We start from the raw sequence: 27813 nt of genomic DNA, 5'->3' as shown, positions 1-27813 counted from the left end.
GAATGAAACAAAAACTATAACTACACACAAGCTCAGCAATACACCTCAATACACCATTACTTCAGCTAACAACTATTACTCTATACCTACAGAAAGAATCTCTAGTTATTATCTCAAGTGAATACTTGAGGATTTAGTTAATGAACTCTATAAAATGTAAATGAAAACTTTGCTTAGAAAATTATTATCAGCAGCTATTTGTGCTTAACTTCATCATCTATCTTTATATTTGTTTCTGTGCCTTTTGATGTGACATAAAAAGACAGTGTGAGGAATTTAATTTAATTTACAATAAAAAAAGGATAATTATTTCTAGTCACAGTTTCAGCTTTAATCCAAATTGTCAAGTTTAAGATATGTCTCATAATAAAAATTAAATTCAAATTAATTTAGACTAAAAGATTAGAGAAATAAAAGACATTTTTTATATCAGTGGATTTTCATCACAATCCATCCATCAAATGCCTCAGAATTATTTATTGTTTAGCACACTGTGTTAATAACTATTGCTTAACCTCCTGAGACCCTGTGTCCTCATATGGGGACATAATTGTTAAGGTTTGTGGCAGCTCATTCTGCTTCATTTAGACCCGCTGTCCTCATAAGTGGACACCTTTATCTGCCATGTAGTTGTCAATAAGGAGCAAAGGGTCAACACACTCCTCGGTGTCTTTATTTTATTTCTGTTTTTATGGTTGAAACTATTTACGCTTATTAACTTAGTTAACTTAGTAACTCTAGTTTGATATGACACACAAATTCAGTCGTAAGAAGCTACAGCGTCGCTAATTAGCAAGTACCCGTTTGAGGACGTTGGGTTTAAACATCCTGCTCGAAGACGATGCTTAGTTTTTATACTTCTTAGGTCCTTGGAGATATTAACAACCCATAACAAATAAAAGCTTGTGTCTCAGGAGGTTAATAGGATAAGACTCATCCACCTCCCTTCTTCTTCCGTTTTAGGAGGTTTAAATTAGTTACGTGGACAAATAAATTCCACCCCGCGTCTACAAACATTTCCAAAGCAAAGACATAAAAACGCCGCGTGTCTCAATCTGCTTTTCCTCCCAGCGGTGGCCTCAGCCTCCTGCTCTGCCTCCATCACTGTCACGCACACTGATGCACAGCCAGTCATTGCTCCATGTGTCCTGGCTTCGCCTCCAAGTGCAACAGAGCTGTAAACCACACTGGCCCGGCTCCGTTATACACACTCATTACTATTTCACCAGCAGCGGAACAGCAGCACTGACAGCTCCTGTGTCCCCCGCATTAATAAGAGAAAAAGCAGCAGCAGCGCACACGAGCTTACAGCGGTTTACATTTCAAATCTGCCAGCGCAGGCAGGGCCCAGGTACAGACACACGACTTCCACGGGGGTTTGCCAAGTCTTACAGTAGGTTGACATACAAGCTCAGAGTGTCCCATGAACTGACCGGAAAAGGAAGGCTGGAATAATTATTCCAACCCATCAATGTATGTTCCTACATAGAAAGAAATAACAATCAACCTGTAAATGTGAAGCAAAGTAAGTTAACGAGCATCGGCCATAAAACCACAACCTAAAATTACTCACTAGCTCATTAGCTGTCAGATTAAAGTGACAAACTCCTTGTACAGATGAAGTGTTCTTCTTTTATGGACATTAACATTTTTATATGATGCGTTTATTATTGAGACTTACACTGAATCTACACTTCTTTTTTCCCTGTTTGCTGCCCAAACATAAAAATGAGATTCTGTGAATCCATTGTCTATTTCCTACATAATCGTATTACTAACAACTTCAGTCTAGCCGGTGCAGCTTGCGATTAAATTAAAGGTCTCGTATCAGATCCCTTTTAACAAGTTAACGCAAGACTCACATTTCCTCAGAATGTTTTTTTGAAGCCTCGACTCCAAACGCCGCAAAGATCGATCCTTTCGCCGTGGCCTGTGAGCGCCTGATTTTAGCCTGATCCAAACGGGCTGTTTCAGCGACTGTATCTTTAAATGCAAATTAGCTGCGAACGGCAATGCCCCTTTCCAGAAAAGGACGGGCGCTTCCCCGAGCAAAGGACAAAAATGAGGAAGAAAAGCTAATATGACAGGGAACAAAAACACTGGAGCTCAACTGTGTATTGATAAGCCCCCAATGACTGACTCAGATAGACTCTAGAAACAGTGCGGTAAATATGTATAGAATTTATCACAGTGAGAACTTACCGCTGTTGTATCCGTACTGAAACGCAATGTATATAACTACACAACTTTAAGTCCGGTTAAACTTGTGCCGAAGGTGTAAAGGTACCACTTTTGTGTAGACACGTTAGGTGTGTCTATCTTGTGTCTAGATAGAACCAGCAGCCTCTAAGACACTCAAAGTGATAAACTTGGGAATAGTGCGTAAAGCAATTAAATGGTCAATAAAAGGCTTACTCAGCCACTGTGAACGTCTCAAAGTCTGACACTGGTCTAAAACCATAGCAGATATGTCTAGAAGAGGAATGTCACAGCTAAAAAAATAAATCTATTTGTAGAATATTTCCTAATCTCTGTTTCTTTAGAACGGCTGATTATATTCATGTGATAAGTATCTTTAGAATAATACAGTAAACTCTGACCAGGATCTAACTTGGAAATCTTTACTTTAAAATCTAAAAATTATATATTACAATTCTTCGTACGTAGAGTGCGTAAATGAATGTAAAATGTGTAATTTAGTTTTTACCCAACCAACTGTATAAATAAGTAAAACAAGTTAAAGTGGCCATCCGAATGCAGCTAACTTAATGTACCATCTCAGTTAATCACTGGTGCCACTTTGAAACCACACATTAATATATAATTTAAAGGTATAAAACAACAGAGTTCAAACCAAATATACATGTTAATGAGAGTAATAAATATGGAAATAATTTGTTTTGGTTAAAATATTTAACTTCAAGATACATAATATTTGACCAACCTGAAAACTTCAAACTGGCTGCTCATGTTTTATTTTAGACTCAGTAAAGGTTTTATATTCAGTGGTGTGCCAGCCAGCATTAAGTAATCACAGTTTCACCAAACGCTCCGTCGGTGCCAACTGCGAGATACGGTCAGCTGAATGTTATTTGGTTAAATGATTGGATTTGAGGAGGTCAAATAAGTTGATGAGAAGCGACTAGTTCTGACTTTGTAAACAAATATCTGTGGCTAAGATGGACGATAGAAAACAGGCGGGCCTGGCTGATCGCTGTTTTTTTGTTTTGTTTTTTTTACAAAGGCAGACGTGGACGGGTGAGCCCTGCCCACAACAGCCTCTGATTCTGAGAGACAGATAATGCTTGTGAGATTACCGTCCTGAGCCCACCAACAGCCCCGCAGCCCGACCAATCTGCGCCGAGAGGAAATTACATAACAATGACTGTCCGACGCTCCCCGAGGATTCTGCCCGCACCACAACAACAGTCCATCTATCCCGGTTTCCGCTTTTATCATGAGTTCAGGAAAGGCTGCGGGAGTGAACGGATGAGGAGAAATCCCGGTTGTGCGATCCTCCCTCCCTAAGAGCATGCACCTGATAATCCCGAGCGTGATTTATGGGATTGCATGCGGAGCCATAATGCCGAACGCAGCGGCTCGTCTCAGATAACGTCAAATGTTCTGAAGCTTCTCCGGCTTCGATGCTTCTAATTATTTCACTTAAGAGATTTACAGAAATGGGAGGAAAATTAACGCAGACTGGGGCCGTCCCCCCTTACTTCCTTTATAATCCCTACGAGGGGGATATAATAAGAAAGAGAGGTGGTTTAAAGTAGAGGACGGGCGGTGGTCTGCCTGGGATTACAGATGTGTAGCTGGAGGTGGAGGCTGCTGCTCGCTGGGGGTGAGAGGTTAGAGGAAAAATGTGAGGACACGGGCGAACAAAAGCCAAAGGATAACACACTGTACATTAGCTCATTTTACTTCATGTGATTTGAGTAATGTTGGGTGCAGGAAGAATGTCAAGAACAAAAGTCACATGCCAAAACATTAGGTACCCTTTTGAAAATAAGATAAATAACACCCCTGCACTGAATCCTAAATCCTGCATGAAATTTATGTTGTATCAAAGGTGGTAAATCAACAGAAATCATTTAGAGGGACAGAAATATGTTTCTGTTATTTGTTCATGGCCACTGGCTGGAATGGAGCTGTCAAAAATAAGAGAAACATGTGTTCAATAGTAATACAAACCACAGGCTCCACAGTGAAAACACAGTTGAATCAACAGCTCTGTGAGTTATTTTAAACACCATAACATCATGAAGCTACGACTCAGTGCAGGACTGTTATATCAGAAAGCATTTTGTCTCTCTTGTGTATTTTCATGTTTAACAATTACAATTACTTAATCATGTTGTTTCATCTGTAAAATGCCTCATATGCAATACAGACAGAAAATATTCAAACATTGTTTTTAATTTAACTGTTAAATATTAAAATTCCTACATCTCAGGTATCCATTCAATCTCTAGTTTTCTGTTTTATTTTTCAGATACTACTTTCAGATAAATATATTAAGACTAACCAGTGCATCTTTTCTTTTTTTTTTTTTAACCATGCATTATAGTAAAGATGCACACGCGTAACTAAACACACACATACGCAGTCTGGACTGGGGCATGTGCTCTGGTTCTGGCTCCTCCACTCGTGTGTGTTAATATGCTCCCCATGAGGCGCTGCAGGCTGTGGTAATTATAGAAACTCAGCTAGCACCCATATCACAAGAGAGGAGGACACTGAAAGCCATGCGCTGATGTGTGATTACATTACTGTATCGTATCGTATGTTGGACTTCTCCTAGAAATATTTTTGGAACACTTAAAAAAAAACTTAAATGGTGCAAATTAATGTATTTTTTTCTAAATAATTTCATCTGCTCTATGAAGTAAACCCTGAATAATATCAGTTAGTGAGCACACTAATGGTTCAACAATGCCGAGCTAATCTAACCCCTCCACAGTCCCAACTGTAATACCCCTGCCCACATATAAAGGGATGTAGGGCTTAACCCAGTTTCTCAACAAAATCCCAGCCCTCAAACGGACCGGCCGGCGAGTCGTCTGCCGGCGCAGCCAATAAACTCAAACTCTGTCTCCAGGAGGGCCGACGGAACAGACGAGCCCCGGAAGATGGAAGACGATTATTTTCCTAACCCCGCTGAGTCGTCATTATTGACATTTGCTGATCTGATATAGACGTGAGGCGCGCCAGGCGGGCCTCTCTGTGTGGCACGCTGGCCCTGTGTGTGTGCGTGTGTGTCTGTGTGTGTGTCTGTGTGTGTGCGCACAGCAAGCCAAGGAAGGGATGGAGGCAGGGCCTGTGGAGCTCAGACAGCGTCATTACCGAAATGTCAGTCAGAAGGAAGGAAAGGGGGAGAGCGCCCGAGGGAGGGAGGGAAGAGTAAAAAGATGCAAACAGAGAGAAAGGAGAGAGAGAGAGAGGAGAGAAAGGAGGACGGCATTTATGTTCACATTCCTCCTTCAGACCAACATTTCTTGTTCGCCTCTTTCCACTCAGCTGCTCTTCAATAGCTGCGCTACATTCAACCTGAACATTCAGCGCATAAACCTGCGTGAGGGTTATTGTTGACGGCCGCCGGGCATCCACTGAACACGGGATTTCCTTTCCCGGCAAAATGATCTTTAAGTTTTTATTACTAGGCAGTGTCATGGCAGATGACAGGAAATGGAAAAAAGGAGATGCAACAAAACACCTTCATGATAACAGTGTTGTTGGAAAATATTTTAAAAATGAAAAATAAATGATAAATCTGAGCTTCCCAAGTTCAAAGGGACATCAACACATCTGAATCTGAGCAACCAACAGTGCAGCAGATTTCCAAATATGTTCACTACAATAACCCAATATATCAATCATTACCGTTATCACAGCAGATGTCATGTCAGTGTAGTGTAGCAGTGTGTTAATCATGGCTGCTCCTATGTTAATGCATTCTGGTTAATTGTCGCGACTCACTGGGACGCTTAACCCTTTATAGGGCACTCACTGAAAATTTCAACCCCACACTGTTATTGTACGACGTCAGAAGGCTGTTTCACTTTAATCAAGATTAATTTACCATATATGGTTCATTGCCCTTAAGTAGTAAACAAATGTAAATGTTTATTTAGACCATTGGAGCATAAATTCTGACTCAGGCACTTGTCAACATAGACTTTGTTACATTAGACAACATTACGACACTTCTTCTACCTAATAAGGACTCGGCGTTTGTGCAGATCGCAGTTGAGGCTGATTTGACCTGAGAATGTTTCCTTGATCTTCTCTGATTGGCTGAATGAAAACCACGTGCTTCTAACCCCCAGTGAGAGGCACAGGGACGCAACTTACAAGGAGTGCTGAAGTTACCAAATATGGTTCCTTGTCCCATTAAGGGTTCGTGGAGCCGTGCCATCGTTATTACACCTGTACTTTCCCTATCCCGACAAGTCGTGATGTAAGTGTTGCTATGTAGCGACAAGTACGTCTTTGCCTGGGTCTGAGTTCCAAGAAGAACAACCAAGTTCACTGTAAAAGATATGAACTGGGACGGTCACTCCAACGTATAACCTTTGAAATCTGATACCAGAGTTTTACAGCCATCACAGTATCAGTCTGCCGTAATGTTTCTACGGGGGGTAGCACACCGCTAATGACACACACAAACTTCACAAGTTTCAACTTATAAAACGGAGCAATGAGATTATTTATTAAGCCTTGAGGGACACCGGAGCCGCTGCTGTACGAATGTGGCCCAAAACAAGCAAGGCAGGTCTCCAGGGCCGGGATTAGAGAGATCAGACCAGCTTTAAGGCTACACTGCTGCTGTTGATACACATGTCAATTACATAAATACAGCTGCCTGTCCCTGCCAGCATCAGGACCCTCCTATGTTACACTCGACTCAGGGTTCAATGGACTCACATGTGACAGTATTTAGGATAAGACTGGTGTTGTTCCACACTTCTCTTACTGATGTCAACAAATCCAATTATGGGGTTAAAATAAAAGACCTTTTCTCGGGCTTCTGATTGGTCAGGTGACTCCCCTTTGTTAAGTCATGACTACCTATGTTAGTGCTGCTAGGTTAGACAAACAAAAGGGTCCATTCCCGTAGCCAAATATTGAAAAGCTGTAATCATAAAGTCTAGCTAGCTAACATTAGTTACCGTGCTAATGTTGGGAGACATGTTTTTGCCAGTTTTCAGCTTTTATGCTTGGTTATTTCCTCTATCGTAGCCACAATTTTCAACTGCACATTTTTTAATGTTTTTGAAGAATTTTAATGCTAACCATTTTCAAGGTTTACCAAAGGAAACAAACTCCTGCATCGTCAACAAACAACTTTAGCATCATAGCATGTCATAATTCTCTAATTTTAACGTCTCTGCTGATGACACAGATGTTGCAGCCCAAGCTTAAAAGAAGAAGTAATGTTTTCGTGAATGCATCTCGTTAAAATAAAAAAATAATCTGCTCATTCCCAAGTTGGTGGCAGAGCCTGGGTTCAGTGTCAATAACACACACGTGCGGTTGCTCCCGCTCGCTGTAAACTCGGTGTTAGCTGTCCCTGTGCCATAGTTAAGAGCACAAAGAACACCTGAGAGGAACAACCCTCAGCACAGAGCTTGCGGGGGGACTACATTTGGCTGATTGGTGTCGAGTGTGACCTGTAACTGCACCGCATACAAAGACAGAGGCGAAGCCATTAGTGACACACATGGACACTGACTGGAAATGTCCCACTCAGCACTCAGTGAGGCCGGAACACAACGCCGCTGCACTGACAGCGCACAGCCTCCGCCGCTCACACGTGTAGCGCTTTCCTCCGCTGACTGACTGTCAAAGAATGCAGGCAGGAATGAAAAGCAGTCAAATTCTGTTGTGACATCGAGTCGTCACGAGAGGCCGATGAATAATGGCGTCTGATTTGAGTCAGATGGTCACAGGGCGCTGTTCTCAAAGAGCGAAGGCACAGGCGACATGTTTCCAGTCACGGATCTGACAGGAGGAACGTCAGAACCTGAGCGATCATACGTCAGCGGTTTATTAGGTACACCGAACTGACACGAACAATAAAGGCCTGACCTTTATCGTCGGGGGGGGGTACACCGTCCAAAATAAACAGCGTGTCTAGAGACCCACAAAATATGAGAGAAGACCATCCCCTTGTTTCTGTACTTGAGTTTGAACAAGCTGTTCATGTTCACAGGGCGTCACGAGGTGACGACCGCTGCCCCCACTCCTGGTTCAAACATGATTGGTTCTGTACCTGTGTTTTTGTTTCGCATCGTTACCCTTGACTCCAGCAAGGAAAAAACAAACACTCTTTTGGAAAGGGACATGGCCATGACCACCTCATTTGCATTTAAAGACATTTTGAGCAGAGACTTGAAACGCAAGACAAACAAGTGTTTCGTTAACTAGTTAGTGATGTAATATGGGACCTTTTCATCTATTTTAAAGAGTTCTTGATGCAGATTTTAGGTAATTTTGAAAGGCTGCCGTCTGTCACTAGATTCAATGAGACAAATCTGGGGGCAACAGACTCAACTTGGCACAATCCAAAAAGAAATAGCATTGAACGTCAATGACTTGAGGTTTAAATTATTAAATGTAATAAACGTACATTAGAGTGCAAAGCTGCATAGATGGAAACTGAGCAAGCCTTGCATCTGTCAAATCCTGCCGAAGCTACTTTTTTGTCTCGCCTTCAAACACAAAGATTCAAGCAATAAAACATGTGCAGCGGATCAACTCATAACTTGATGCATCAGATAATCACATTCAGCGATGAAGACCACGGTGCTGCATGGATACTGTGTACGGCTGAGCAATCCAACCACGCAAGCTTTAAGTGACTCTGGACAAGTTTCAATAAAAACTAAACACTTACCTTGAATGCAAATCAGATTTCTTACAGTACTTTAGTCTAGGTTGAGGTAGCCTAATTGTACCTTCTATAAACCATGTAATAATCAGAAAAACAGGAAAATAACAATAATAATAATAATTAGACCCCAGAATAAGAAATCAGAGCCAAACTGCGTCAGACTTTAACTCTTTTAAGCCACGTAGTCAGAAATACGAAACAAAAGTCCAATCTGAGAACTAGAAAACAAACATTTCTCCGCCACCCACTATAATTTTGGCTCCCGTCCTGCTGCAGCCTATAATTTCTTCCTCCTGCTGCTTTAAACAGACAACAGGAGTCCGACAACTCGGTGTTCAGCGAGATTCTCCACTTGGTTACATAATGAAAGCGATTAGGAATATTTTAATACTTGTGCAGCCTGTGTGGCGCTTCGTGTCTGCTGCTGGGTGAAACTAGTGCTACAGGCTTCCCTTGTTGTTATTATTCATTGGTTTATCGTCTTTTGTTATAATTATTATTATTATCATTATTATTATTATTCATAAACAGTAGGAAGAGTTTATAGTCCGTGGTCGTCGTGGTAAAGCCCGAGGACCGACCGCAGCTCCCTGACAGCTGCCCCGGTCCGCATATTTCACTCAAACCCGCAGCGTTTGCTCTGAAAACTATTCAAACGTCGTTGGTTTTTATTTCGCTACGAAGCCGCAACTTTCGGTAAATGTTACTGAAAACTGAGTTAGTTACCGTCAAGCGGCCGTGGAGCCCTCGGAGATGTCCTCCTGCTGTGTCTCTGACTGTCCATCTATTGACTGTGTCCACTGGGACGGAGCTACGGGCTTGTGAGCGTCACGCGTCACTTCCGGACATCCGTGCACCTGTAAAAAGCTCACGAGGTCAGAGATCGTCTATTGAGCGGCTGAAAAACAACAGCGTCATAAGGGCGAAGAATAGAAAAGCGCGTTTACTAAAGTGTTTTTTTTTTTTTTTCAGAATTTTACATTTCAAACATATGATCTCTTCAAAAAAATATTTGCCTTAACAACAGTCAAATGCACCTGTGATAATATCCCAGTAAACACACATACAAACAATCTTTCCTCCCACTCCTATCCAGACATGTAGAATATGTAATTTTCAGCTTATTTTTACTTTATGTTATGTTCATTATGTCCATTCGTGTATGATTATTTTATTATTTTTTATTTTATTTCCATTTTACGTTTCAAATAAACTGAACTTTACCTTTTAAATAATAGTACAATTTTAGTGAGCTATAGTATTTGTTAGGTCATAGTGTGAATTATTTTTGCATTTGATAAAGATCTCCAACCTTCTTGCATTACTGTGCGTTTTTTTTTTTTTTGTTGGTAAAATTGTGTTATCTTGTTATTTTTCAATGGATCACAATAATATGTTAGCCTTGAACTCCACCTCCTGCCAGAACTGCAAAGCAAACCCTGACTCATGGCAGCTGTAGCATCTCATTTTATGCTCGATGACGTCTATCTCTCTACCTCTCATTGCATTGGTTTTTTTTCTTTTCTTTTCTTTTTTTGCTTGCTGTTGGGACAATTTGGCAGGAGGTTGCTCAAAAATCATCTCATTAAATCCATCTGATACTATGTCGACCAAAAACAATATATTATAACATAATATAATCCTGTAAAATGTTTCATCCACAACGAACGAGGACTGTGGTGAGTTCACCGAGTTCAGACAGTCAGAGCCCAATCGGAGGGTCATGAAATCAGAGCAGAGTGGGAGCTCTTCGTTTTTCTTCTCTTTGGTTGTGTAGTTAAAAATAGCTCATCTGATTCTGCCGCCGGGACCCACGGAATAAATAATAACTTATAATAAAAAACAACGTGACAAATGTGACATTTCACTGTAGAACCCACGGAGTGGATCAGCTTTAATCCTTACATTTAAACAGACTGACGACAGAAACACTGGAATCTGTTCACTCCCGACAACATGATTGAACACAAGTTCGCTTATTTGTCACAGACGCAGAGCCTGCCTTCTGATTTACTAGCTTCAGAGTTATTGATTGATCGGAATAAAAATAAAAAACACGCAGACACGCACACGCTAACACAGGAGGCGAACGGAGAGGGTGTGAAACCGATACTGCGCCGTCTGGCCACCTCTGCCTGGACCAATGAGAGGCCGAGGAGTCTGCTCCGAAACTATATCACAGCAGTGCAGCCTGGAGGTGGAGGAAAACCCTCAGCTCTCCGCTCACACGAGCACAAGCTTTTCAGCGTGTCTCCAGCTCCTCCTGTGCCTTATATTAGACAGCACACGCACAAGCACAAGTCAAATTTTAATAAATATCTGGAACAAGAGTAATGTGCAATAAAATAGTCAGACAAAGAAAAAAACATAGCGCGTTTACTTAAATACAATAATAAGTAATACAAAAGTAAATCCATTATGAGAGAACACAAAATGCTCTTCAATTAAAAATAGTAGCAGGAAAAAAAAAGATATTATTACTACTGATGATTGCATTGAAAGTGCAGCAGGTTTTATACAGTGTTTGGTATCGGGTAACAACTTGCATTCCTGTGATTACCACTATATTTTATTAAAAAGATAATGGATAAGTTTATGGTCATATCAGTGAGGTAAAAGTACGACTATCTAGTCCTGTATTTGAGTAAGTATGAAATGTGCAGCACGGCGTGCAGGCTAGACATTCAGTTCACATACAGCAGCATTCTCGGTGGCTTCATAGTGTCTTCAGTCGCACGTGCATTCAGTGCAAAACAGCTAATCTACAGCAGCCTGAGCGGAAGGCCACGTTTGAAGGCAGGGCCCATGGATGCAGAGGCACGTTTACAGTTGCAGTCGTGTGAACATCAGAACTTCCTGTTGTGCAGCAAAGCAACCTGCCGCAGAGAGTCTCTTTGGTTTGAGCTGAGTCTGGCTTTGCCGCTCACCTCCCGCCACTGAAGATAGCCATGGCTGCTCACCACCTACGAAGCACCAGAGTGAAACGCAGACGTGAACGACAGTTCAAAAAATCGGATTCTGCGCATATTATAAAATGACGTCCTCACCATGTTGTTGATGTCCACCATCACCTGGCTTGTCCTGTCCAGGTGGATGTTTCGGACGGTGGCTTCCACCCAGGCGTTATCTGTGTTCCTGCAGTCGTCTACGTAACCTTCAGACACCTGAAATAAGATCAGAATCAGCATCCAGTCAAGAAAGAGCATTTCTAAATGATCAAAATAATAAATAAAATCAAAGCTTTAGGGTTATAACATAATGTTCAAAAGTAGACCAGTGAAGGGGCAAAAGTTTGATCCCCCACTACAAACTGAAACTAAAATCTTAGTTGACAATAGTCTCCACTCATTCAGTTTTTCCCATTGGACATTAAGAGGGGAGATGTTTTTGTCTGTTCACCCCATTTATTTGAATAATATAAGCTCATCTTATAATACAGCACACCCCAAATTCATCCATATATCGAGACTATGTTAGTTTTGGCTGAGTGTACCGAATAAAACAGGACCCGAGTGTAATTTTCCATTGCTGATCTCATTTAGTCAGTCCCCAATGTCTCCCTGGTCGTCAGATTAAGGATTTGAGGTTGTGTCCCGGTCAAGGTTCGAGCTTTGATGTCAAGCTAATGATCACATCAGGAAATATGTCAAATTCTCGCTTGTCGTTGATTTAATTACTTATTCTTTACTGATTTACTCTTGTGCAAAAATATAACTCAGCCTTCTAGAAGCTGCAAACAACACGGGGCAGTCGCCCGGTTCTGGGTGTAGTTTATTGTCCGTTTAGTATTTTTTACTCCTTCGGCTGCCTTAAAGCCAAAGTGTTGAACACAGCCTACCTTTGTTCCCTCTGACACCTTTTCATTTAAGGTTTCATACAGCTTCTTCCCCAAGGTTCTTTTGAGACACAATGGCAGCTGATCCGCAGAGTCGACAGGTCCCTGGATGTTGTGAAAATAAAATAACAGAGTAATTCACTGAGGAAAAAAAAAAAAAAAGCAAAGCTTGAAAAAACAAAGAAACAGGACTCACGCCAGGCAAAGCCAACGTCCCTCGACTCTCGTCCCAAACTGCCAGGTACTCCAAAACAGACCTCTCACTGTCCTGCCAGCTACAAAACAAATCCATTTTAAAAGTCTTAGATCTCGCCCGGCAATCATGCAGCAATCTAGTGGTTAGCTCTATGAGGATATGAGATGACCGACCGTGTGAGCACAAGGTCTAAGTTGAGGTTTGGTCCCAGGCAGCTGAGAGCGCCTCGACCTCTGATGCCCGTCCTCCCTCCAGGGTTCCTAATGACGATAGGATAGGAGCCAACAAGGCACTCTTGTGAGGTTACTGTAAGTGCTATTTAAAAGCCTCGTGTCTGTTATCTACCATCATACCTGAAATTATCTAAGGCTCCTGGTTCTGATCTGCAAAGATAAAGAAGAGATGAAGAATGTCCCGAGACAGAATGAGGCCGAACGTAGAAACTAGGCGCACTGAGACCCATTTATTGTCAACTAATTTATATTTTTGAGCAGGATTTTTTTTTATTATGCACCGGCTGCCAAGCATGAGTCAAAACATACCCATCCACATGATCGTCACCGTCTTCAGATACGTAATAAATAGGCATGTACGAGCTGAAGCTGACCTGAAAAAAATAAAAAATAAATAAAAAATTCAAACAACCTTTTCATTCAGGAGGACCAGCAGCTGAAATGTAATGTAAATGTAATGTAAATGGAATGTACCTCCCACGGCACCTTCTCCTCAGGCACAGGGAAACGCGTCACTTTGCTGTTCGGGTAGCGGAACTGACGGGAGTTCACGTGGAAGCCGTCATCTCTTTCTAGAGCGCTCCTCAAAGACTCGGTGGCCTCGTCCGGCGTAGCTGAAGCTGCGGGACAGAGCAGCAGTGAGGCGGTGGATTGAACATGCAACGTGCTGGAAAAATAAGAACAAAATGTAAAAGGTGAACGAGGAGTTTAGTTGCTGACTCTGCGATTGTGGTTCTGTTGGAGCAAAACCCTGAGATTTCAGACAGTCCACAATCCACTGCAGGGCTCTGGTTGACTGGATGGCCTGATGAGACAAAGGGAAGTAAAATTTAATAAAAACACATGGGTGCACAGAGAAACATGTCATCTCTCTGCTGTGTCAAGCTTTGCACCCGGAGCTTAACGCCGAACGCTACAGACACAGGTGCAACATCAGCGAGAGGCGAAAGTCAGGTGACAACCTGTTTCTCTAGTTGGGCCAGTCTTTTCACCACGGCGGCGGAGTCCATTTCCTCTTCTCTCTCCAGACAATCTGCTATCGCGGTGACCCTCAGGAAAGAAACGAGCACAGTGTGAATTTTTAAATGCCGCTCGCAAACTGTTAATTAAATACCGAGCAGCAGCCGGGCCGATCTAGCCATCTGCTCCGGATTCATTTTTAAGAGAACAACACCACATTTTTTCATCGTTTCGTGGACTTTGTCATTGTTTCATATGTCAAAAAACACAAACACACACATTTGCCAAAATTGTCCTTTTAAACCAATGTTCACGCAGGGCTGTCAGTGAGAGCAACACCTTTATGAATAACACAAGTTATAAAAAGTATAAAAATGTTGATTGGTGCAGCCTGAAAGTTAATTATCAATCATATTCAACATATTTATGTTTTGAATTCTGTGGGTCAGGACCCCAGAGTGTATATGCAAGGACACAAGACTGTTTATCTACAGAAAAAGATCACGTATTGCATATAATATATATTTAAAATTTTCAGAAAAAGTTTTTTTTCCCCCACATTATTAAGACATTTAACAGAAAAACTATGCAATATACTACAGACTAAGCAAAGAATGGATGACCTGAGCAATATACACAATTTGATTAACTTCTACTTTATGCTTGAGTTGAGACGTGGTGAGATTCTGCTGTTTCTGAGCACAGTGGAAGATCCTGTGCAGTAGACAAAAAAAATAAAAAATAAACATGGAGCTATACAGGAGGAAGAATGAGTCCGTCTCTTGTAATTCTACAGTATATTGAACGTTTGGTTAAACCAAGAAAAGTGATAAATTACCATTAAAACTTCACTTGATAACATGGTTCTGAACCATCTCTAAAAACTCATGATTAGGTAGAATCGCACTCTGACTCGAGCACGTTGAAGGCGTGATGAGGCTCAGACAGCAGAACCTTGGAGCGTCGCTATGCATCAAAACTAGACATGCACATACGTCGCTGTGTCATTTTACTTTTGGGCTGTATCCAGGATACGCCGCTCTGTGCTCTGGCTCTGGTCCTGCTGTGTGGACTGCAGGTATCTGTCCTTCATCAAGGCCTCCCAGGACAACAGCTCCTCCTCCTCTAGCTGAGGCAGCTCATTCTCTGAAAAACAGCGTCACATGCTTCGCATCAGGACCGACCCTAATTTTGTGTGCATGCATGCAGGTCCACACAGGCTCAGAAACCTCAGACATATGGACGCAGTGGAATTGAGTTAAACCTTCCTGGTGCATCCTAATGAGCAGTGGAGCGATACATGAACAAAAACAGACGACATTGAACTGACTGAGATGAGGTCAAGGGTTCAGAGACCGGGAATAGTCAGCTGGAGACAGACCTTCAACGCCACATTTGAGCAGAGACAGAGAGAGCATCATCTGTTCTCATAAATGACACTTTATTAAGGGTTGGACCCCCTTAAGTCTTCAGGCCTGGCTTAATTATTTGTGGCATAGATTCGACAAGGTGCTTGAAACGTTTCTTAGACAGTTAGAGAGAATCCAGATTGACATGGCAGGATTTTGCAGTTGCTGCAGATCTGTCGACTGCATTACATCTGAAAAGTACAGTATTAGATCCGGTGACTGTGCAGGTCACTTGAGTACAGTGAACGGGGTTGAGGCAAAGCTTTGTGACATGGCGTACTATGCTGCTGGAAGTAGCCATCGGAAAAGGGTAATCTGGTCCTAAAGGGACGATACTCAGGTAGACTGTGGCATTCAAACCATAATCCATATATATCCACATCCAAATTTTAACCCAAATTATGACCCTACCATCCAAATGTTGCAGCAGAAATCAAGAGTCATCAGACCAGGTTTTCAAATTTCCTGCTGATTAACTCTGGTGAGCCGACCTTCCTGGAGTTTTTGCTTGGCATGATCATCAACCTTGATTGCAACAAGCAGTTAGTCGTTGGAGTAACTGATGCCTTTCTGTCGGCTCAAACCAGTCTGGCTACTCCCCTTTTGCATCAACAGTGGATATTTAGTTTTTCTCAGATGTGGCTGAAAGCTTTGGCTTTTGAAGTCAAACTACAATTTCTAAGATCAATAATGATAGAAAGACTCATTTATAATTTCTAAAGATGTTTGGTTGTTATGGAGATGGTTCAGTAACTGTATATGACGCAATATTCAGTACTAGATTTCTGGCTGTTTAGGTTGCCGCTGTCATTGTTTGATATTAATCTTCAAAAACTTTTACAAAATGACAATAACTTGTCTCATAATTGTTGACATGATACTGAGTGAGGTGTCAAAGTTGTGCTTAGGTTAACGACTGAGTCCTTACTGAACTCTTTGCACACGAACGGTTTCCGCAGCACCGTGTTCCTGATGAAGATGTAGAGGTGACTGAGGATGATCAAAGGAGGCGGCGCAGCCGGGCGACTGTGATACTCCTTAATCAGCTCGTATCTCTGAAACTTCCATATTCTGTCCGTGTTGTCCTGGACTTCCTGGAACGTAAAGCTGTGCAGGTGCACAGAGACACAGGGTGACAAGCCGCCCGTGACCGTAATAGTTTTAGGAAGCGAAAACGACATCTGCTTGAAACTCTTGGTGGTGAGAACTCACTTGAAGATCGCTATGAGCAGGTTGAGCAGCAGTATGTTGGCGAAGAGCAAGTAAACACAAAGCATGATGATGGTGAGCCACTCAGGGAAGACTGGTGTTTGGTTCTCATTCAGCACAGGGCACTTGGGCTTCAGGGGATCTGTGCCATTCATACTGCAGCTGTTTATGTCAAAGGCAGTGTCTAAAGAAGGCAAAAGAACATCCTCATTATTAACAAGCAACTTTCAGCGAGGAGAATCTAACCAAAACTACAAAGATAGTACAGGCAAAGCTCCACTCACTGTCGATATTAGTGGGGAAATTCCCGAATATGGTGACGTACGGCTCGTAAACCGCCCCGCGGATAATCCAGTCCAGGCGATTGTCATTGTCGATGAGGATGCCTTGTTTGGCTACACCGTATGCCACCACCCAGATACTCAACAGAAACATGAAGAAGAACATATCCATCATCTGGGCCCGGGGAGAAAGTTGGGGATTAGGTACAGCCATGGACAGGACAGTCTTTTCTGGGAAAGCTTTTAAATTTAAAACTTCTAGCAGTTAAAAAGTTGACCTTTTGTTGTGGGTTTCTATGGCGGCCAACTGAGTAGAAGCATCTACTTGTATTCTGTAAGACGTGTGTTGGAGCACTTTGTTGATTACTGTTACTATCACATTATATCTCACCATCCTTTTCACGATGATGATTTTGGGTCCCAGGGTGCGGCTGATAGTGAAGATTGCCATGAGGCGGAGGCAGAAGACCACAAAGTCGATGCAGAGGAGGATTTTCCCCGCGTAGAACAGCTCAGTTGTCAGCCTGAGGCAGAAAAACTCGATGACTCACAGATAATCCAGTGGGCGGAGAGATTTCAGTGGCCCGAAGAAAACTTACCTAAATACAAGGCCAACGATAAACAGGAGGATGGACAGGACATCTAAGATGTTCCAGAGTTCGTTGATGTACATTTTGGCTTTCTTCCGAAACCCAAAACCGTCCGGATCATGGAACAGCTGAGACAGAAAAGACAAATTGATACGTGTGTGTCTGGATTGTGATATGCATGTAGTGATAGAACAGTAAAACAGAAACACTGAACATAAAACCTGGTAAAGATGATAAATAATTAGAGAGGAGGAAGGTTAAACTCTGTATTTGTGTTAACTGTTCAGCTAGTCTACAAAACTACCAATATTGGAATAATTGCTTTTAAAAAAAAAAGAGATTTCACAAAGCCACATAATGATTATTCGTCTTTTTTATGCAAAGGGAGCCTATCATCTGCAGACACCAGTTGCATTTGATAAAAGGTGCTCTGGAAGATTTAGTTACCTGCTGTTGCTCCCACATTATTTACGGTCATTATATTTCAAGTGAAAGTATATATTTATGTTTTTAGTCTTTTAAAATGTATTTTTATGGAATTGGAAGCACTGTATGTACCGTACCTATAAACCTAACTAGAGTTTTACTTTATGTGTGAAATTTATGTGATTATTTCACTTTGTCTCTTTGTACTGTATAACTGTATGTTACAGGTAATCCCTGTTTTTCCACAACTGATTATAGCAAAAATTAAATTCAAATTTGTGCTTCTGTCCTCTGCTCTTACACAACTGACCAAATCAAACTCTGCTTCTTATGCAACTTAAAATGACTAAAATTGACCAACAGGTGACGTCAAAGAAGGAGCTGTAGACAACACAGTTATGTATATATCTATTTTCATGAATTGACCTATATTTGTTTAGTTTGTGTGTCCCAGCTGCAGGCGTTTACCTGTCTGATCTCCTCACACACTAGAGACACCAGCCAGATGTAGAGCAGAAACTCCGCAGGTGAGGGTGTCCTCTGGAAGTCAATCATCAGGACCACAGCAAACAGGAAGAGGAAGGCGAAGTACGACACTATATTCCAGTAAAACTTGACCTGTGGTGAACTGTACAGGCTCAACAGTCTGGACCAGCAGCTCAGAGGCTTCAACTGTGGTAGGCTGTGGACACAAAGGTCACTTGGGTTAAAGAATATTTCCAAAAAATAACTTAATCAACTACTAGTGTGAGAATTAAAAAAAAAGCAAACTACTGTTACTGTTAAGAAGCAACCGTCTACTTACGAGCCAGACGTTATATGGTGCATGCTTCCTGTCACTGTCTCGACTGTCTTTATCTCCTCCCTCTTGTCATGGTCTCTCTGGATGGTTTCATCACGTCTAAGGGGAATTACAGACTCATGGTAAAGTACGACCATTTGAAAAACAACTCTTATAAAATGCATTAAGTCGTCATAAAGTCCTCCCAAACGATTATATTGACCCGGAAGATCTTTGCAGGATCAGTTCCCAATGGAGCTCTTCCAGACTAAAGTCAGGTGAGGTTGGGATGGCTTCCAGGCTAAGGCTTAATAATTTCATTATATGAACTTGTATGTCTCCTTTAATTATCTTAAGAAGGAATAGTCAACTATTTTTTTCTCCAAATGATAGAATTGATTTTAAGATCCTTTTATTGGTTTATAAAGCTCTTGATCGTCTTAGTCCATGCTATTCATCATATCATATGAACCTTGTAGAGCCTTTAGGATTTCTGGTATTGGCCTTTTAATAATTCCCAGAGTTAGATGAAGAAGATCTGAGGACTGCAGAGAGTATTGATATTTTTAAAGGCAAGCTAAAGAGTTACCCCTTTAGTTTGGCTTTTAATTGAATCTTAAATATCTATTTATTTACTCTTATTATTTATTTACTATTTAACATGTGAGATTATACCAGGGGTAGGCAACCTTCAACACTCAAAGAGCCATTTGGATCCGTTTCCCACACAAAAGAAAACACTGGGAGCCACAAAACCCCTTTGACATCTAAAATGAAGATAACACTGCATATGTCGTTTTTACCTCTATGCTAGAACTATAGTGTGTTGCATTTATGAAATGAAATAACTGCTACAGAGAAAACGAAATTGCATTCATGTAACATAACAGGGATTTATCCGTGGTTGGTTTACCTGGGATCGAAAAGTTCAATAAATAGCGGGCTGGACCCCTCGGCGGGTGTCGCACGTCCGCAGTTGTGACGTATATTTTGAGCGACAAAAAATGAAATACATTTTATTTTAATGTTAAAAGATCATCATCAATTCAAATTTAGAATTTAATTTTTATTATTTTTTTTAAAAAAACTAACGCAGTTAAATAAAAATACATTTGAATTAAATACTCGATAGCAACTAGTAAATGTGCTGCAATGCACTGTGGGAGTTCAGTGTTTTTTGGTTGTTTGATGTTACAACCGTGAGTGTGGTGTGGCATTCAGTGTCATTCAGTTGTTGTGTAGCTCTCGCTCGTTCACTGATGAGTGACTAGTTGCCGCTATTCTGAGGCAGTTGGCGTAAAAATAGTGAACGGCTTCGATCAGTGTCCTTGCTCAGAGAGCCGCAACAGAGGAACGAAGGAGCCGCTCCGGAGCCGCGGGTTGCCAACCCCTGGATTATACCATGGTCCGGATGAATGCTCGATTCTGATTGGCTGCGGGGTGTACATTAAAAAGGGATAACGGACACCCATAAAGACGTTCCGGTCAAATTACCTGATGACAGTTCTAAATCACTGCGCTGGCTCAAACGCTTTGGTTACCGTGGCAACAGAAACACAGACACAGACTCTGTCCGGTCGACCAAGGAAGGAGGAGAATACAGTGCTGACAGTTTTAGGAGTCTGAGAGCCGGCATTAATCGCCGACGTAAACATCATTAGCGACACGGTGTTCAAGACAAGTAATGCTGTTTTCAAGGCGATGCCGAAGCGCTACAACAAGAGTGGGAAAGACACCAGCTTCCGCCACCCTCGTATCCCTGAGTCGGAACTTTAAGAAATCAGAACTTCATATTTCTTACAATAAAAACTATTTAGGAAACTATCTGTGGACTCTGTGGAAATTTCGCCTGATCCTCTGGACACACATAATAATAAGTGCACTGGCCTTCTGAACTGACACTTTCTATCACGTAATGTAACGTTAAATAGTCCGCTCAGCCGCTTCTTGTGAAAAACGTATGATTTAAACGGTAAAAAAACAACATTAACGTATTAATAATTGGCCTAATATTTATATATGTCGTAAGTGACCATGGTATAAGCGGGTTAATGCTCTTGAGGAGTCCATTATCTGAAATAAATTGATTCGCGGAAGCGCCTCTGCGTCGTCCATTAATATCAGATAATGGACATCTCGTCGGGCATTGACCCACAGGTAACACGTTGTGCTACTTTTGTATGAAAAGTGCTTTACTAATTAAGTCTGATTGATTGATTGATTGATTGATTGATTGATTGATTGATTGATTGATTGATTGATTGAAATGTATCGTGAATTCAATTGAATGACAGCTTTACCTATTATTCAATGCTAAGTGTGATAGGCAATAGTTTTTGTCATTGTCCTCTTGTTTTAGAACAAACAGCATACCGATCACCATGCAGATTGTGTCTGTAATGTGCTCATCCCTTTTAAGGACACGTGTTGTTGTACTGTGAGTATATTCCTTTCCATTGTCAAATTTATCAAGTTAAACTAGGCTGTGTTTGGCAGTTATTGTAATGACTTTTCTATATTCAATTATTACTGCGGCGTGCGTATCTTTACACGGACTCTGTATGAGGAAACACGTCAAAGTGACTGTCTTCTAAAGCTGCTCCATCCCAGTTAATGATTGCGACCATTTTCATATAAGCTCCTATACTATACTGGCGATATATTTATTCTCCTTTTGGGCTTAACTATTATAAAGCTCTCACCTAAAAACCAGAAAGCTGGTGTAGATGAGAGGGAAGAAGACCATACAGACCAGGACTCTCCACACAGGGCTGTCCACTGACAGCTCACCACACCAGATCTGAGTCAGCAGAGCCTGAAAGAAATTTTCATTGTATCGCAACAATTCATGCCGATTGCAGTTTCATTTTATTAACTTCTTAGACTTTTTACCGCCTACCACAATCTTCTGTCCACATTCTAGACATCTCAACATTTCAAGACCCACCCTAATCCAGAGTTTTATAACTTAAGTGTCCGGATTTTGCTCTACCTGGACGCCCGACTGAGCTACAAAGTTTTTATCGTCGGCCTCCAGCGCCAACCGCAGGCATGTTGTTTTACCCCAAGAGTGGGACACGCGGACCAGCAGCTTCTGAGCTCGTTCCTCGTCATTCTTGTGGCACTGGCTGAACACACCTGGGACACACACACACAGAAACAGAGAGGATCAATTCAAACTTTGTCAAATCACTGTCAGTAAAGCCACTCTTGACGTCCGTGTCCTACCAATGGCGTGTCTCTCGTAATGATCGGCGAGCTCTAGCATGTCCTCTGCCTCATCTGCATCGCTTCCTTCTTGTGCCATTTTCTTCAGGATCTTACTGCTGGCCAGAGCGGCGGACATGCAGTCTCTACACTGTGCACGAACAGATACAGGAAGATGCAAGTTCATGTTCAAAAAAATATATATTTTCAAACTTATTTTGCTTTCATCACCTGCTCCCAGGCAATTTCAGCCAGCTCCTTATTATTCTGGACGATAGCCCAAAGGAAAAGGTCTCTGCCCGGGTCCCTTTGTGGTTCAGGCTTGTCCTCCTTGGGTGGAGACTGGGAACTTGGTGTACTTTTAGACAGCTAAAGAGAAACGGATGATTAAAAGTGTTACATTAAGCATGTAGTGACTGGTTATAGCCAGGATTCATGATAGTATTCCAGTTAACCGCTCAGTTATACTCCCTAAAAGCAAACCATGAGGCTCCAAATGCTTTCTCCAAATTTTAAAAAAGAAAAATTATGGTTTCAACTACAAAACAATTTTGTTGGTCTAACAGTTATTTTTTTTATTCTCTAATAACTCCTATAACCCCATATCACTGAAAGGTTTTAAGACAGATAAAAATACTCACTGACATTGAAGTTTCCTCCAGAGTCATGTTGAAGTGGTATGCCGCAGTGGGGGGAGAGTACAGGGGCTTGGTGAAGTTGCCCAGCAGGTGGCGCACCTCCTCAGAGATGTGCGTCAGGGAGATCGTTTCGCCTTGGCTCATGCGAGGTCGAGCCCTGATGCCGAACGCTTTCCTCCTGCCGCGATGACTACTGAGGACCCGCTTGGCCAGCTTGCGCAGGAAGAAGCAGCTGGGCAGCTGTCTGTAGAGCTCACACAGAGTTTCCTCATCTTGCAGGAAATCCCTCAGACTCACACCGTTCTCCAGGAGCAAACTCACAAACTGAGGCTTGCTGCCAACCAGCGCTGAGAACATGGCCCAGTGGAGGTCGCTGGACTAAAAGATGGCAAAAAGGGGAACTTGTTCTTGAATACTACAACGGTTCCCTGCCTCTCTTTTTTTTAAATACTAGTAAAGTAACTGTTTCTTATATTTGTCCCTTTCCAATGTTTATTCATGTGGTTCAAAAGTTCTTACTTTTTAATTGAGAAAACCCAACCTACAGCAGAAAGCAACATTACTTCATGTGGAGATCAAAATATGATAGCTGTAGTTTGACGCTTGTCCTAGATGATCTGGTAACCCAGCACCTAATGAGTCTAATTTTTCGTAGCAACCTGTCTTGATTATGCTGAACAGGACTGGTGCACAGCAATGAGTTCAGAGGGTTGATCATTTGACGGCCCTGCCTCTGAGACTGATAACGGTGATGTTATGGTGTTATGTACTGTACAATGAGCAAACCCACCTTCCACTGGCTCTCCTCAGTGAAGATCTCGGTCTCAGCTAAGTCTACTCGGTTCCAGGCTATAGCCAGCTCCAGCTGCCTCTTCCAGGACTCGATTCCCTGTGACGCATTGATCCGTGAAGCTGACCGGAGATGTGACATACGTGTTTATATTTACTCAAAACTTTGGCTGCAGAGATGCCACACATTCTTTAATTAGTAAAATGTTTGTAGTAGCTGAATGGGTGAAATGATTTCCCGATAATGGTAATTATCCAGTGGTGGAAAGCAGTTTAGGAAAGTGTGCATGCCCAGGCTGGTAGGTGCATACCCTCTTAATGCACTTTGGATCAGAATCTTTTTCATACCATACATTAAGCGTCTAAGATCTAAGTGGGTTTCTTAAGAAATTCTGGGAAAAGCATTACATATTTCTAAATGGATCACGTGTGTCCATGATGATCTTTCCATTCCATCATGATACATTTGATACTACTATCCAGGCACTTATTTTCCGAGAGGCCTTGCTAAGAGTTGTTTTGGAACCCAGCCTTTCTGTCTTCACAGTGATGTGTTGTACGTCTGTAATCAATACAGTTCAAACCTGGACCTTACTTTTGAGTAGTGCTTGAAGAATGGCCACATCCACATCCGCGTGGCTGTCCTCGCTTATTCTGAATATTGTAAGCAAGTGAGACATCCTGATGATGTCCTGAATCTGGAACAAAAAAAGAGTACTGAGATGTACTGTGAAGAGTCTCACACCTTCAGCCGAACAATACAACCTCTGGTATTTAGTTGCCAACACTAAACTACAATTAAGAACAACTCTACAAAGAAAGGAATAAAGGACCAAAGTCTGACCCCTGTGAGACACCATGTGTAAGATGGGCAGTAGAGGACAATGCATAATTTGGCCTTCTGGTTGTTAATTTTCCTTTAGACGTGTATGGATAACTACAGATTGGATTTCGGTCCATCATCATCAACACCACTCATTTGTGACATCTATCCACATTGCTGTAGTGGGTTGGTTCAAAAATGTGTGAATTCACGATTACAAGAGATTGAGATATAGATAAAATACAACTTGAAGTTCAGAGTGGCCATTCATGGTCCCCATAAGATGTGTTATAATGAATTTGATCAGCTGATTGTGCCACTTTATGAACAAATAACTGCAAAATTAATGCCTCAGCTCTCCTGTGCATTTAGTCAGTGTAACAGCAAACACCAAACTACAATCGTGGACATGATAAAAAAAAAAAATGTTGTTCCTGGTCATCCACACAAATATCAGGTCTAAATGTTTTCCATTAGAACACTGTATTTCACTTACGGCTGACAGGTGTATGTACACATACCATCTTGGTCCACCTTAAAATCTTGAGGTCGGAAAACCCTTCATACTCTGCACCAAAAAACTTCTTCATCAAGTGGTGAATGAGGGTGATAGTGATATGACTCAGTGGCTGTCCTGACACCTGGGCGATCACATCTGCAATTCTTCCTGAGCCCTCCAGGATCACACATGGTGTTCCATTCAGCATGGCGTTGTAGATGGTCTGGTGGGAGACGAACAAGAGAGTCAGGCAAGAAACACAGAGGCAGTAGAAAAGAAAAGATGGCAGAAAACTGCTGACTCACACTCAGTGTGCCAGGTCCTCCGTCCAAAACCACACACACCACGGGGATGGTTGCACCACTCTCTGGAGGATCAGAAAATCAATATAAAAGCAGGATTTAAAAAAAAAACAATTCCCTTGGAGATTCTATCTGTAACGGCTTACAGATTTTGAAGATACCACATCAGCTATTTTTAACCTTTGTTTCCAAGACGCTTTCCGGAGATGCATTTCTCTAGACGGCTACGCAATTCAATCTCCACACCGTACTCTCCGTGGGTCCCATTGTCCACCAGCAGGAAGTGCGTATGGTTGTTGTCAAGACAAGACAAGCGGCCCTGGTCCTTGGTGTCCATCAAATAATGGGCCGGGAAACAACCCTGCAATGAAAGTGGATGAGGACCAACAAAACTTGTTATCGAGTTGTGTGCAGCTGATAAATCTTACCCCCTAATGAATCAGTTAAACATGTGTCTATCCTACCTCTGAATGCACCAAAGTGTCCCTGTTGTGAATTACTCCCCATGTTGCTATTCCAATAGCAACTATCTTGCCTTGCACTGAGTTACTGAGGGCGTAATCCCGCACAGCCTGCCCGACATGCTTCATCACACCTGCATGGGTGCCGCCGGTGATGATCCATGCACCTGCATACAAACAGCAACAAACAAAACATGTCAGACATGATACTCCGAGATGTTCACCTTAAAAGTCTACCTTTTAAATTAAATATCTATGTGCTGGGTTTGAAGCAGATTTGCTCATCTTTTATGGTCACGGTTAAAATGTATTTGTGACCACAAAATCTTTGAATGATTGTGAATGGAGTTTAAGAAGTGAATTCTTTTTTAAAACACTTGGTGTAATGATGCTGATCCCTCTTGGGCTGGCTGACCTGTTGTCTGGGCCACTTTGATAAGACCTCGGTGAAACATGTTCTTGAGATGGGCCTTCAGGTAGAAATTCTTGGCCCCTCCAGTCACGGAGATCAGCAGGTTGGGAGGGGGGAGTTTCCACTGATCAGTCAATAGGCGGTACAGGACTTCAGGCCTGGTCTCTGTGGACACTCGCGCATACTGACAACCAACAAGAGACGGATGGAGAGTCAGTAAGGCGGAGGTGCAGGCAAGCATTTACAGTACACAAGGTCGTATTTTAACAGCGGAGAGCTGATGCACCTTGCCCAACTTTTGTCCCACACCACCAAAGCTGATGTCTCCAAAAGCATCAGTTGGCACTTCATGGACATGTTTGTGTATGTCCCAAGACGCCCCCGTGAAGTCTTCTGGCTTGATGGCTTCAGCTGGATGTTCAGTCTTGGAGTAGCCACACTTACAAACATCCTCTTTACTAGAGATACATAATAGACATCAAGATTAAAAAAAAAAGTTATTAATTTAAACACAATAGGTAAAATTAACCTTTATATCCAGTGGTCAGCCAATGATGCCCATTGTCCACTAGCAGCAAGTGTGTGTGGTTGTTGTTATAACTACTTGTTTTGACTTCTACAGATCCTATGTTTCAACTGGAATTTCAGACAAGATGGAAACAATTGTCCAACAAAAAAAACAAAAAAACAATCTCCAACGGCAAATTCCTAAAAGTCAGTTTAGGATGACTAACTCAATGAAGTGCTGAGACTTTACAAGAAGAACTTTTAGAATATTCAGTTAATTAAAAAGATAACAGTGCAGTAACTTCGTACAATGAAATCAATGTGTTTTGATGACAGAGTTGCACAGTCTCCGTGTGGGTGCCCAAACTTTTGAAAACAGGGAAGATTACTGGAAAAAGCTAGTGAATTTAATGAATCATTCAGTCAATCACAGTTGCCTCACAGTAGCTCTGTATTATTGTGCAGCAGAAATTACACAAGGTCACTTTCAGAGACAATCATCCTAAAGATCAGGACAGAGCAGCTCATCTTACCTGGAATCTTTTTCATAGAAGCAACATTCCTTCTTGTGGATGTTGTCCTTGATCCAGCAAGAGACGGCAAGGCGCTGGACAGAAGGACAGAGTGAGAGGTGTTTAGAGGGTCTGACTGCGCTCATCGCCACAGCGTGAACCAGCCGTGATCCCAGCTCAGCCTCCCCCATCCCGGCACTGCATGCGGCGCTATGCCGATCTCAACTGTCTCAGGCTGAGGGCTGAGAGTTACACAGGAGGGAGGAGGCTCTGCAGTCGGTGCTGTGGGTGCTGGCGTGCACTCAGCACTGCACTGGTGATGTCAGAGCTCAGCCAATGCTGAGCAGGCTGCTGAAACTCAAGCAAACCTCACACTTGGCGGGCAGAACAGGCAGAAGCCAATTTAAGATCAATATGGGAAAGCATCAATGAGAGAGAATTCATTATATGGTAATATTTATCTGAGACAGCATGGATGATTCACCATTTGCCAAGAGTAGATAGTTTGTACAACTATTTGTTGATGCAATGGTTTTTGACAGACAAAAGTCTCCAGAGATGAACTATAACAAAGCACGTTTACTCAAGTACTGCAGTACAGTTTTAAGGTATTTCATTAGAGTATTAATTTTATGCAGCTACAGCTACTCCACTACATTTCAATGAAAAATACTACACTTTTCACTTTTCAACAGCTATAATTACTTTGCATTCAAAACACATTAGTTTATATACATGTTATAATATATACAGACATACAGATGCCATAGTGCATAATGGACATATTTTCCTTCCAAACATTTTGTATTTTTACTGAAAAACATACACTAAAGAGGTATAACAT

At 41.9% G+C, this 27813-nt stretch overlaps 2 protein-coding genes across 3 annotated transcripts in view; both read right to left on the bottom strand.

Moving 5' to 3' along the window:
• si:ch211-45c16.2 (mitogen-activated protein kinase kinase kinase 13) overlaps positions 1–9754 on the bottom strand; it is a 30880-nt gene extending 21126 nt beyond the window's left edge. Inside the window, exon 1 of one of the 2 annotated variants that reach the window (XM_047600927.1) lies at positions 9626–9754. The gene's annotated coding sequence lies outside the window, so the exon portion shown is untranslated. The remainder of the gene's footprint in view (positions 1–9625) is intronic. The other variant, XM_047600930.1, reaches the window with a different exon arrangement.
• A 1002-nt stretch (positions 9755–10756) lies between these two features.
• On the bottom strand, positions 10757–27165 carry trpm2 (transient receptor potential cation channel, subfamily M, member 2). Its single transcript, XM_047600149.1, has 32 exons — positions 26991–27165; positions 26237–26408; positions 25954–26134; positions 25542–25705; positions 25258–25438; positions 25081–25142; positions 24798–24998; positions 24049–24151; positions 23455–23576; positions 22668–23042; positions 22258–22395; positions 22048–22177; positions 21812–21957; positions 21522–21634; positions 18844–18939; positions 18507–18720; positions 17622–17740; positions 17414–17546; positions 17026–17197; positions 16745–16925; positions 16461–16639; positions 15137–15269; positions 14126–14213; positions 13884–13968; positions 13638–13783; positions 13473–13537; positions 13284–13313; positions 13104–13190; positions 12931–13009; positions 12738–12839; positions 11947–12063; positions 10757–11862 (listed from the first exon to the last, which is right to left on the bottom strand). Exons 1-32 carry the CDS (start codon positions 27158–27160, stop codon positions 11746–11748), a joined length of 4401 nt encoding a protein of 1466 aa, XP_047456105.1. The 5' UTR covers positions 27161–27165; the 3' UTR covers positions 10757–11745.
• Between the last annotated feature and the right edge of the window lie 648 nt (positions 27166–27813).

This window comes from Mugil cephalus, chromosome 12 (assembly GCF_022458985.1).
Source record: "Mugil cephalus isolate CIBA_MC_2020 chromosome 12, CIBA_Mcephalus_1.1, whole genome shotgun sequence".
NCBI lineage: Eukaryota > Metazoa > Chordata > Actinopteri > Mugiliformes > Mugilidae > Mugil > Mugil cephalus.
Note: the sequence above shows the minus strand (reverse complement) of the source record. Positions and strands in the feature narration are given on the sequence as shown.

Coding starts and splice junctions, on each gene's coding strand:
- trpm2 (XM_047600149.1), bottom strand. CDS start 27,160: ATGGGGGAGGCTGAGCTGGGATCACGGCTGGTTCACGCTGTGGCGATG. Junction 25,143..25,257: donor AAAGCGTCTTGGAAACAAAG/GTTAAAAATAGC, acceptor CTGATCCTCCAG/AGAGTGGTGCAACCATCCCC. Junction 22,396..22,667: donor TGGAGGAAACTTCAATGTCA/GTGAGTATTTTT, acceptor GTTTCTCTTTAG/CTGTCTAAAAGTACACCAAG.